General features: G+C 36.2%; 1 protein-coding gene across 3 annotated transcripts in view; it reads right to left on the bottom strand.

Annotated features, from left to right (window-relative positions):
- FANCD2 (FA complementation group D2) overlaps positions 1–13320 on the bottom strand; it is a 79244-nt gene that overhangs the window by 62777 nt on the left and 3147 nt on the right. For all 3 annotated transcript variants that reach the window (XM_058288552.1, XM_058288553.1, XM_071212220.1), the window contains exons 3-9: positions 11469–11609; positions 10697–10764; positions 10418–10521; positions 9952–10012; positions 8799–8851; positions 5833–5911; positions 4846–4970 (exon numbers count right to left, since the gene is read on the bottom strand). In XM_058288552.1, the coding sequence (XP_058144535.1) occupies positions 4846–4970; positions 5833–5911; positions 8799–8851; positions 9952–10012; positions 10418–10521; positions 10697–10764; positions 11469–11609 (631 nt within the window). The remainder of the gene's footprint in view (positions 1–4845; positions 4971–5832; positions 5912–8798; positions 8852–9951; positions 10013–10417; positions 10522–10696; positions 10765–11468; positions 11610–13320) is intronic.

The raw sequence follows: 13320 nt of genomic DNA, 5'->3' as shown, positions 1-13320 counted from the left end.
GGAGGACCAGACCTGGGACATACCAAAGATTTTAAAAAATGGTCCTAAATATTTTCAAAGAACTAAAGGAAATCAGAAAAAGAATAGATGAATACAATGAGAATAAAGGAATGGAAATTATGAAAAGGAACCAAAGAGAGCTGAAGACAACAGTAATAGCAGTTGAAAGTTCCCTAGAGGAGTTCAACAGCAGAATGGAGCTGGCAGAAGAAAAATCCATGAACTTTAAGATAAGACCATTGAAATCATCCAGTCTGAGAAGCAAAAAGAAGAATGAAAAAGGGTGAACAGAGCCTGAGGTACCTCTGCACCACCATAAATTACACCAATATGGACACTATGGGCATCCCAGAAGAACAAAGTGAGAAAGGGGCAGAGAGAATAGTCAAAGAAATAATGGCTGAAAACTTCCCTAATTTAATGAAAGACATGAATATACACATCTAAGAAGCTCAACAAACTCCAAATAGGATAAACCCAAATAGCCCCATACAACATCACGTTATAATCAAAACTGTAGAATTCCAAAGATAAAGAGAGGTTTCTGAAAGCTACAAGAGAAAGGCAATGTGTCACATACAAGGGAGCCTCAATAAGATTAAGTGCTGATTTCTCATGGGAAACCATGGAGGCAAAAAGACAGCGGGATGACATATTTAAAGTGCTGAAAGCAAAAAAAAAAAGCCAGTCAAGAATTGTGTATCAGCAAAACTATTCTCCAGAAATAACGGAGGAATTAAGACATTTCCAGATAAACAAAAACTGAGGGATTTCTCACCACTAGGCTACCCCTACAAGAAATGCTAAAGGGAGTTCTGAAGTTTTTAAGCAAAGAACAAGTGACAGAAGCACAGGAAGAAATGAAGATCTCTGGTTAAGAAAGTGACATGGGTAAATATAAAAACCAGTACTATTGTATTTTTGATTTGTAAATTCACTTTTCACTTCCTACAATCTAAAAGGCAATTAGATTCATGTTTAAAGGCATAATCTGTGATAAGAACTAAAGATGGGGGGTTAAAAGGGTATAGGAACAGTTTGTGTGTACTTGTTTTTGTTTGTATGTGTGTGTGTACTTTTAAAGTTAAATTGATATCAAAGCAAATTAGATTGTTACAAATTTAAAATGTTAAATTTAAGCCCCATAGTAACCACAAAGAAAATATCAGAGAGTATGCAAATTCATAGAGACAGAAAGTAGAATACAAGTTACCAGGAGTGAGGGTAGGGGCAATAGGGAGTTAATGCAAAATAAGTGTAGGGTTTCTGTTGGAGGTGAAGGGAAAGTTCTAATGAAAGTTCTATTGACGGATGGTGATAAGGGTACTGCAACACTGTGAATGTGCTTGAGAAGGTTGGGACGGAAGATTTATATTACATATGTTTCCCTAATTAACAAAATAAAGAAAGAGAAACTAAATGCAATACATGATACTGGATGAAATTTAAGAATGGAGGAGAAATGGCTTAAAAGGACATTACTGGGACATAAGGAAAATTTGGACTGCAGAACATTTTTTTCCCCCATTTTTTTATTATCTTTTTTTTTTAAAGATACATAGATCCAGAATGCAATCTTTATATCAATGTTACATTTCTTGAATTTGATAATTGTATTTAGGATGATTATATAAGTGAATATCCTTGCTCATAGGAAATGTACATGGAAATATTCTGTGATCAAGGAGTATGATGTGTGAAACTTACTCTCTCTCCAGTGTTCAGAAAATAGATGATAGAATGATATATCAAAGTTGGCAAAATGTTAAAATTAATAGATCTGAGTATTTGGGGTATATGTTGGATGTCTCTGTATATGGTTTGTAAACATTTTGATATCACTTGACATTTCAAAATAAAATGTTAAGGGAAAAAAAAAAAGGACAAACAGGAATTAGGCTTTACCCAAAGGGAGCAAAGTGCCCCAAAGCATAAAGGTGAGAAATTAATGGACTTTTATGGAGATAGCTTTGCAGACAAATTTAGAAAAGGAAGTATTTCAAACTGTAATACTTTTTAAAAACTAATTCTAGGACATGCAAGAAATTGCATTAAGACAGAAACATAATTACCCAGAGATAATAGTTCTCCCCTTCTTGATTACTACCCTACCAATTACTGATTTTCATGTAAATGGTAGTAAGCAATGGGTCTCAGCAATGGACTTGATACAGGGATGTACATTAGAATCAGTCATCTAGAGGCCCAAAGAATGGATTTTTAAAAAGCTACACAAATAAGCTTCTTTAAAAATTAAATTAAATTAAATTTAAAAAAATAAGCTACAAAGGATTTTCATGTGTAGTCAGGACAGGGGACTCTGGTTAGAGGGTGTGTAAGTGAAACAAAGGCATCACATTCAAGTTCTCCACACAATAAATGCAAATTCGTAATCCAAATCAGACTTCATATTCACAGCAGGTATATTATTTAAAAGAAACTAGATGGTCTAGTCAAATATCTACTCAGTATTACAAAAACAAGTCAAATTCCATGCTCTCCAAATTCCATGGAAAGTCTTTCTATATAAAATTATTTTATATGAAAGTCAATTACTAAGAGAAGATTGTGGGAAGGTGGAGAAGGAAGCTCAAAATACCAGTCCCTCCACCAAAACAACTATTGAACTGGCATGAACTGTCTAAAACAAACTATTTTGGAAGACAGGCATCCAGTGGAATATGTGCAGGACCCAGGGAAGAGCAAGAGGAAGAGGCTGGTAAATTGTGGTAAAATATCGGTGAACCTCACCCTCCATATAGCACCTACCATCCCCCACTCCACAATCATTTGGCAGGCACCAGTGGAGAATGCAGTCAGCCCAGCTGGCTGATACCAGAGTGGACTCTAAGAACACAGATCTCCCAAATCAGGCAGGGTTGTGGGCGACCAATCATAGCTAATGACCAATCACAGCTTTTGATCAGCTACTTCAGACCACTGGGGTGCTGCCTCCGAGGGCAGCCATTATTCCAACCTGCCTAAGGCAAAAGCTGCAGAGCAATCTTATAGAGGCAGTAAATTTTTTCCCCCTCTTTTTCCTTTCCATTCTCCATTTAAGAGCAAAATAGTTTGGAAAAGTCACAAATTTAGCTCTGGCCCACACAGCAACATAAAACCTAACAATCCCAGAGGAGTGGGAGAACTAGATTCCCAGAGTTATGAAAAGACAGACTGTTCAGTGCACAACGAAAAAAATTAGAAAAAAACACAAAGAAATAGGACATTATGGCCAATTCAAAGGGATGCCAGAAACCATCCCTGAGAAAACATAGTCAGACTTTATTTTTTTATTTTTTTATGCTTCTTTTAAAATTTTTTAAAAATTTTTTTAGTCAAAGACTTTACATGAACAATCTTTGTTCAATAAACTAAAGGAATCTCTATACAAAGAATAAAGGAAATTAGGAAATCGTTATCTGAATATAACAGAGATGGAAATTATTAAAAAGGAAGCAAATAGAAAGTAGAGTAATTGAAATGAAGAACTCATTAGGTGGATTCAAAAACAGACTTGAACAGGAAGAGGAAAGAATCAGTGAACATAAACAGAAGGCAAATGAAACTATCTAGTATGAAGAGAAGAAAAAAGACTGAAGGAAACTGAACAGAGACTGAAGGATCTGTGGAATACCATCAAGCATACCAAAATACACCTCATTGGAGTCTCAGGACACAGTAAGAAAGAGGAAGAAAAGTATTTGAAGAAATAATGGTTGAAAACTTCTCAAATCTCATGAATATACATATCCAGGAAGTTCAATGAACTTAAAGCAAGGTAGACTCTAAGCGACCTACATCAAGGGCAAAATTTATGGAGTACAGTAAAGACAGTGCTCAGATGGAAATTTATAGTTCTAAGTGCCTACATTAATAAAGAAAGAAAATCACAAATCAATAACTTCACAACTAAAGAAATGAGAATATTAAAATGAAAGGAAAAACAAAAGAAATTAGAAGAAAAGCAAACTAAACCCAAAGTTATTTTAAGGAAAACAGGGAAGCAGACTTGGTCCAGTGGTTAGGGCGTCCGTCTACCACACGGGAGGTCCGCGGTTCAAACCCCGGGCTTCCTTGACCCGTGTGGAGCTGGCCCATGCACAGTGCTGATGCGCACAAGGAGTGCCCTGCCACGCAGGGGTGTCCCCGCATAGGGGAGCCCCATGCACAAGGAGTGCGCCCCGTAAGGAGAGCCACCCAGGGCGAAAGAAAGTGCAGTCTACCTAAGAATGGTGCCGCACACATGGAGAGCTGATGCAACAAGATGATGCAACAAAAAAAAACACAGATTCCTGTGCTGCTGACAACAACAGAAGTGAACAAAGAAGACGCAGCAAACAGACACAGAGAACAGACAACCGGGGTGGAGGGAAAGGGGAGAGAAATAAATAAATAAATCTTTTTAAATAAAAAATTAAAGGAAAAAAAATGATAAGATTAGAGCAGAGATTAAAAAAAAATAGAAAAATAATCAATAAAATCTAAAGTTAGTTTTTTGAAAAGAACAATAAAACTGGCATAAGCAAATTTATAAAGACTAAAAGCAGAAAAGTAGGGGAATGGGGAGCTATTACTAAATGAGTAGCAGTTTTGATTTGGGATGATGAAAGTCTAGAAATAGAAAGAGTGGTGAAAGTTATACAGTACTGTCAACTTACCTAATGTCAAAGAATTGTCTACTTAAAATGGATAAAATAATTTTTATGTTATGTACATTTTAACACAACATTTTTAAAACAATAAGAAATTTTAAAAAAAAAAGTCAACTACTACTATGCTTCATATTGTAATAATACAGTTCCCAGAGTGTAGCAGTGCTAGGACAGCTACTGGGGGCTTACGCACCTGAGTTCTTTCCCCACCTCTGCATGCTGGGAATCCCCTAGGATCTCAGGCAGGCTGGTGATGAAGTCATGCTGCAAAGGCACCGGAGCAATACTGATCAGCTGCATGAATTTGGTGGTGAGGTCCTGCAATAAATAAGACTATTAGAATTACAGCAAGAGACCTATTATGTAAACTATAGAGCTGAAATTATTTTGTGTACAATATAACAACTAAGAGTATAGTCAAGCTCAAAGCTTACATTCAGAAGTAAATGGCCCAGAACACTTCACATATGGGATGGTATATAGGAAAAAATTAGGGTGGTTGTTATATTATCTAGTAAGTCTGTTACATACTTTCTTTCATTTAGTCTTCACTATCTGATGGAGGTTTGAAAAATGTGGAGTTAGGAGCTATGCAAGGATATACAATAATAAGTGTCAGACCCAGAATATCAACCCAGATGAGACCCCAAAACTCATGTTCTTCCAAACAAAGATTTAGTCTAAAAATAGCTGCCAAAAATTGGTACAATGAGGATAAAAAGTTCTGAAAAGAAATGAGCCTCAAGGACTAGGCCTTAAACTCAACTTTACCTAGATGCTTAATTAAAAATCACGTTAACAGCAAAAACATCCTGAAATCTTCCTCAATATATAATCAAATAAAAGCATTTGCACGGAATTAGGATGGTTTGGTTTCATTGCTTTTGAGAAATTAAACATGGTAATCTCTTTACTTTGAAAAACTAATGTATTTCTTTCTAAATGTTTAATTTATTTAATAAATGATATCTAGTCATCATAATCAGATAAACTTTTTTCAGGAAATTTAAGGAGTGAACCACCCATGATTCTCAAATTACAAAAGCTGAAAAACCTAATGGATAGATGGAAAAATGTGTTAAAAGAAAAAAGAGAAAACCTATGAATTCCAAAAGTTTGGTGCTTAAGCATGGAAAACAAATTCTCTAAATCCAAGAGACAGATAAAGTCACAAACCTACCTTGCCATCCACAATTTTGTCAAGCCATTTTAGTTGACTGATAATTAGTCGAGGCATGTTGATTCCATCACTATTCTTGCTGAAATGTTAGGATGAGAAGACAAGGAACTGAGCCTTTCTGACTTACATAACAGTGAGTATCATTAATACTGCACAAAATATTCCAGTCATTCAATCAATTAACATTTACTGAACGCTTACTGTGTGAGACAGAGCCTGTGTTAGATGCAAAGTTAATACAAAAAAAAAAAGGTAGACACATGCTTGTATGTTGAGAAAGATGTCTGAAAGAAGACACACTAAACTGTTAACAGTAGCTTCATCTGGGGAGAGGGTTGAGAGAGAGAAGGAAGAGCTGGATACTTGTATTAATAAACTTTAACAACTTGAAAAAAGATGAATATTTTTAAAAACAAAAAATTAATTATATCAATGCAGTCAGTGATAAAAATTATATCAATGCATCTCTATAGAAACAGAGATGGTCAAATTAGATTATTTTCAGCAAAGTATTTTAAAACATCTGTGGATCAAGAAATGTTGGCTTGGTTATTATTTCCCCCAAAACGATAGTCTCTCCTCCCCTCCTCCCAACTTCCTATGTTGAAGGTTTTAGACCACCACCAGTTCCTTTTCTTGGCAGCATTCTTAGTCTTTCTTTACTGCATCTCTTCTTAACTGCTGAAGAACACTTAACCAGGACATAAGCATTTAATGTGAGTCATTCAACTAAACAGGAATATCTAAACTTAAATCTTAAAGTGTATTTTTATTATTTATCAGGCCCCTGAGAACATACCTACTTAAAAGAAGAAAATAAAAATTACCTACAAAGTTCTGATCCATGCTACAACATGGATAAACCTTGTGGACATCATGTTGAGTGAAATAAGCCAGACAAAAAGGACAAATACTACATTCCACTTACATGAACTAATTAAAATACATAAATTCAGAAAGTCAGAAATTAGAACACAGGTTACCAGGGACAGGTGTGGGGGTAGGTAATGGGGATTAATGCTTAGTTAGTATAGAATTTCTGTCTGGGGTGATGGAAAAGTTTTGGTAATGGGTGGTGGTGATGGTAGCACAACAATGTGAATGGAATTAATATCATTGAACTGAATACTTACAGGTGGTCAAAATGGGAAATTTTATGTGGCATGTTGCCAAAATAGAAATTAAAAAGTAAACACATAAAATTGTACAAAACAGAGTGAATCCTAATATACACTGTAGACTATAGTTAATAGTAATATTGGCTCATCAACTGTCACAAGGGTACCACACTAATACAAAATATTAATAGGGAAAATTGTGGGTGTGCTGTGAGTATATGGGAACTCTGTACCTTCTGTATGATTTTTCTATAATCCCACAACTGCTACAATAAAAAAAGTATCAAAACAAGGACTACAATCCTGGCATCCGAGAGATGTCCACTAATTAATATGCATGTGTGTGTGTACATGTGTACTTTTTTAAACAAAATACTGGGCTCATCTGTAAATAATGATTTGTAATCCAATTTTTTTTCAATTACTGAATGGTATTAAATAGTCCCCTTTATAATTTTTATTATCTATGTGATATTCCATTGTGCATATGTACCTAACTTATTTAACCAACCCCTATTATTGGACATGTGATTTGCTTAAAAATGTTTTTATTTTAAACAGTAATCTTATAGCTGTATCTTTGTTTTCATTCAGTTATTACCTTACGATAAATTAGGGAACATGGCAATAAGAACTAAAGGGGATGCAAAATCTAAGGCTTTTGATATATATAATCCACTGACCTTCAGAATGATTGCATCAATTTATATGTTTATCAGCAACGTATGAGCATTTCTGCCCATTACACTCTCAACAAGGGGAGATTCTCAGAGAGGAAAAAAATGTGTCTCATGGCTTTAAATCTGTGCCTTCGATTTCTACCAAAATTGAACATTTTTAAATTGTTGCTCTTACATTTCTCCTTCGTGAATTGCCTGTTCATGACTCTTTCCTATTTTTCCCTGGCATAGCTATTTTTTAAAGTAAAGTTTTGTTTTGCTTTTAAAAAATAAGCAGTGTACATACATCATAAAATTGAAAAGGTAAAGAACAGTACTCAGAGAATACATGACTCGTCAATTGGCTCCCCTCCTTAGAGACAACCACCATAGCTAGTTTATTGTGTGTCCTTCCAGGGATAGTCTGTGCATATGCAAACATACCCAATATTTACTTTGAAGAACAATTCTAACTTTTTTTTGGAGGTACCAAGGATTGAACCTAGGATCTCGTACATATGAAGCAGGCACTCAATACTGAGTTACATCTGCTCCCTGTATTTATTGTTCAAAGATTCATTTATTTATCCCCCCCCATGCTGCTTGCTTGCTATCTGCTCTCTGTGTCTATTTGCTGCGCATTCTTCTGTGTCTGCTTGTCTCCCTTTGTTGTGTCATTTGGCTGCGCCAGCTCTCTAAGGGTGCTGGTCGTCAGTTTGCCTTCACAAGGAAGCCCTGGGAAGTGAACCCAGAGCCTCCCATACGGTAGACAGGAGCCCAATTGGTTGAATCACATCCACTTCCCCCGACTATTTATTTTCATATATTCCTATTAGTGGATGAAATTTCAAAGACAGATACCCCAGTAAAATTTTAGTTGTCATTTAAGAACCTAGAGAGAAGCAGATGTGGCTCAAGCAACTGGGCTCCCATCTACCATATGAGAGGCCCTGGGAATCAAACTCTGGTGAGGGCAAGCTGGCCTGAGCTGCCAAGGAGAGCTGAGAGCAGACAGCAAACTCAAACAAGGGGGAAGGAATAAGTAAAGAAAAATAAATAAGTCTTTAAAAAAAAGAAAAGAACCTAGAGTCATGATAAATATGACCTTCAGAGAAACCAGAGTAGCTTTCTGAGAAAGAAGCTGAAGTATGGCAGGGTACTTTGGGCATTCCAAAACTCCATTACTTACTTTTCAAAAAGAAATTCTGGCAACTTTTCAAATAAGGTTTTGATAATGGCAGGCTAAAAAAGAAGACACAGGGAGTTAGAAGATGGTCTCAAAATACACACGTAATGCTCTGGAACAAGAGTTCTTGGAAGAAAGACTTTGCTATAACTGAAATCCTCTTATTTTTAAGCATGTCCACATGAACTTATATTTTGAATATAAGCGATTGAACTACAAAGACTTGTCAATAATTTATCTTACAAAAAAACTGAAAAAACTGATTATCAAAGCAAAATTAAAACAATAAAAAATATGATTAAATATGATGACAACGGTTAATCCATGAAATGCAGACTTTAAAAGATTACCAAATAGCTTACAAGGAGAGGATTTCTCTTCAGAGGGACAAGCGCACTCTCAAACTTTAAATAACTAAATCATATTCAAGATTTTAATGAAAAGAAAGAGATGAAGAGTGTGGGAAGATTAATAGTGGGGTGGGGGAGGGAGAGAAGAGGAAAAATAAGAGTAAGGATAAGAGGGAGACTTCAATATCTATACCTTTGTATAATTTGAGATGTTTAAAACATGTTAATGTATTATTTACTCAATAAATTAAAAGAGAGATAGGAGGAAGAGCAAAATCAAGTTACACAAAGAATTAAAAAGCTAAATGCAAAGTGACAGAGATGCGAATATGTCAAAGATATACAAAGTACTCAAATTACACAGGATGCAGCTTTAAGAAACAGGAATCAGAATGGGGAGTTATTGCTTAATGGGAAGAGTTTTGTCTAGGATGATGAAAAAGCTTTGGGAAGGGTTGATGGTGATGGTAGCATACATGATAAATAAGTAATGCTATTGAATGGTATACTTAAAAATGGTTAAACTAGCAAATTTTATGTTATATACATTACCACAATAACATTTTAGAAAAAGAAATGGGAATCAGATGTCAAGGAAATAAATGGGACTACCAGATGTGTTGGGCATAGTTCAAAAACAAAGATATTACGCTACCAGACTTATTTCAGCAATAGGGCTATAGTAAAGCTGTTGTGAAACCAAACTCCAATTAATCCTGCTCTTCCCTGTGCTCCAACCACTTATACTTGCACATACCACAAATCACACCCACCAAGTTTTCACAGAAAACACAGTACAGTCTCACCTGTAATAAGTCAATCCCCAGAAGCAGTTTGATGAGGCTCTTAGAGAAAGGTGTGCCCATGCTATTAAAAAAAAAAGGTTTTTTTTTCTATTTTGTTTTCCTTGTTTTAATGTTCCTATTTTACTTTCTCCATAACATTAGTTAAGCATATATTCTTTAAAAAGAAACTATTCTGTCAAAAAATACAGAATATGAAAAGATGGCTTTTAAATAAAAGAGAAGTATATGATTGAAATTCTACCAAAATGGTTGAGAGACATTCTAGAAAACACTCTGGTTCTCAGCCTCATAACCACAATCCTAATATTTTTAAAGTTAAGTATAAACTCTGAGGCACAGAAAGTTAACTATCTCTCAAAAGTAAAATTTCCAAAGAACTGCATTCTACCCCCTCCCCACACCATTACCATTAATCCAGCAGTAAACAGACTGAATATCAGTACAGCTCTATGACTGCTCTCCATACCTGGCTTCCTCATCCTGCAGCCGTTCACAAGACAAAAGGCAGTTCCTGAAACAGTCTTGGTCTTCAATATAAGACTCCATGCCACTAACAAATTCTTCTATTATCTTAACAAGGTTTTTAAAAAGAGAGGTAAGGGGAAGAGTAAAATATTTGGTTTAACATTTGCTGTTGGTTAGCTAAAAATTATTCTATCTCACTCAACACTATGCCAGTGTCTTTAAATTCCCAATTACAGAGTGCTGCTGGAAAAAGCAAGAGTACCAGGGAGAAAATACATACTTTGGGATAGGAAGGATGTTTCCTCAGAGTCTGAAAGAGCTTCTTTTGAAAAACTATTTGATCCACCGCTATGAGGAAAGAAGAACTGGTGATCACCAAATGTATTCAAGTCTCCTACCATAGTTTCCCTTCCCTTAGAGCCTAAATTTCTTGTCTGATGAAACCAGTACAATGTTTTCAACCTAATTTCAGAATCAAATCTTTTAAACCCACAGCAAAAGAAACTTAGTTTTTATAGAGAATAGCCACTAAGTATTCTAAAAAAAGACCTGCCATAACCTTTACCAGGATGGAATACTCTGTGCTCCAAAAAAGGGTCTTAGTTGGTTTCCTAAAGTTTCTTCAGAAATTATTCTGCTACAGATCTACTTGCTTTCTGGGTATTAACTTATTTTTTCACAAGGAAGCACAAAGGAATACTTATATATAACATTTTTTCTAGAGAAGGATTGGAAGTAGTTTACTTGACCTGCATTAATCAGAACTCTAAAAAGACTAAAACAGTATTTCCTAAAAAGCAATTCCATCCTGGGCTTAAGATGGATCATTCTTCTTTATAATCCTCACTCCTCTCTAATATATGAGTCAGTCCTGAACCTTTTTACTAAGCCCAGAAAATAGATTTAGATGAAAATATTACCTAATTTTGGTAATGGAAAGTGGTGGTGATTAATACCACATTGTAACATCACTGAATTTTATACTTGAAAGTGGTTAAAATGTGAAATTTTATATTTTACCACAATAAAATAATTTTTAAAAAATACATTACCTAGTTGATTCTGACTCTCTCCTGTTTTAAGAATAATTCCTGATGTCTTAAGAAGTTCAACAAAAACACTGTCATTTTCTTTCACTTCACTATGAACACGAGATTTCTTTGTCTTTTTGGAAAGTGGTTGCTTCTTGGATTCTGAAAAGATAAATTTTTCTAGAATATGACAATAGTAAAGCAAGGATTAAAATTTAACACCAAGAACAATAAGCTTAAGAAAATTGATGCTATGATGCTACTACAGTGAAATAAATGATTTCTAATAGTGGTCAGCAATAGTGTCTTCTGAATGAGTGAATGAACGAAACTATCAACATAAACAATTATTTTCACCTAGTAAGTTTTCATTTGAAGAATTCAAAATGTGCCACAAACAACAAGGATAATAACCACAGAGTTGTTTTCCACCCAAATTCTAAAACAGGGAAGCAAATGTGGCTCAAACAATTGGCTTCCCATCTACCATGAGAGGTTCAGAGTTTGATTCCCCAGTAAAGGCAAGCTGGCCCAAGTGAAGAGCTGGCTTTCGAAGGAGTGCTGGCCCATACAGAAGTGCTGGCCCGCATGGCAAGCTGGCCCAAGAGGAGAGCTGGTACACCAAGATGATACAACAAAAAGAGACACAGAGGACAGACAATAAGAGACACAGAAGACCAGGGAGCTGAGGTGGCAGAAGAGATTGAGCACCTCTCTCCCACTCCAGAAGGTCCCAGGATAGGTTCCCAGTGCCACCTAAAGAAAAGACAAGCAGACACAGAAGAACACACAGCAAATGGACACAGAGAGCAGACAATGAGGTGTGTGTGTGTGTGTGTGTGGATTAATAAATAAATAAACCATCAAATTCTAAAACAGTCAGTGTCTCAAAAGCTGTTGTCTGAAAACCACTGCTTCTGAATCCTGGGAAGCTTATTAAATTGCATATTCCAGGAAGCGGACTTGGCCCAATGGAAAGGGCGTCCGCCTACCACATGGGAGGTCCACAGTTCAAACCCCAGGTCTCCTTGACCTGTGTGGTGTGGAGCTGGCCCATGTGCAGTGCTAATGCATGCAAAGAGTGCGTGCCACGCAGGGGTGTCCCCCATGTGGGCGAGCCCCAGGTGCAGGGAGTGCGCCAGGAGAGCCGCCCAATGCGAAAGAAAGTGCAGCCTGCCCAAAGAATGGCGCCACACACACGGAGAGCTGACAGAGCAAGATGACTGCAACAAGGGGAGATGCGGATTCCTGTTGCCACTGATAAGGATAGAAGCAGTCACAGAAGAGCACACAGCAAATGGACACAGAGAGCAGACAACTGGGCGGGGGGGGGGGGGTGGCGGAAGGGGAGAGAAATAAATAAAAAAATATAAATCTTAAAAAAAACAAATTTGCATATTCCCAGGCCCCATCCTAGAGCTACTGAATCAAAATCTCGGGGATAGGGCTTGGGAGTCTAAATTTTTAACAAGCTCTCCAGGTAATAATGCTTATATACACCGTAATTTGAGAATTGGTCAACTGGGTACAAGGGTAGGAAGAATGCGTCAGATTCTTCTACATCATATGTTAGTGCAAAACCCAGATTGGTTTCATCCAAAGGCTTTCAACCACGGTAAGTGATAAAATACAGTAAACAAACAAAAAACAAATGGATACTTGAAGCCAAATATAAAATCTACTCTTTCTCATTAATGATGTAATTTTCTTTTCCCTTCTCTAATTCCTCTCCCACTCCCTAATAAAGTCTTAAGCAGAATGAAACAAAGACCAGTCTTCATTTAAAAAAAAAAATTTTTTTTCCAGGCACAGCCAGATCAAAAGATCCAATTTACCCATCATTGTCCCAGGGAACCCACATCCCTTCCAATAA

Source organism: Dasypus novemcinctus, chromosome 26, assembly GCF_030445035.2.
Source record: "Dasypus novemcinctus isolate mDasNov1 chromosome 26, mDasNov1.1.hap2, whole genome shotgun sequence".
NCBI classification, from domain to species: Eukaryota; Metazoa; Chordata; class Mammalia; order Cingulata; family Dasypodidae; genus Dasypus; species Dasypus novemcinctus.
Note: the sequence above shows the minus strand (reverse complement) of the source record. Positions and strands in the feature narration are given on the sequence as shown.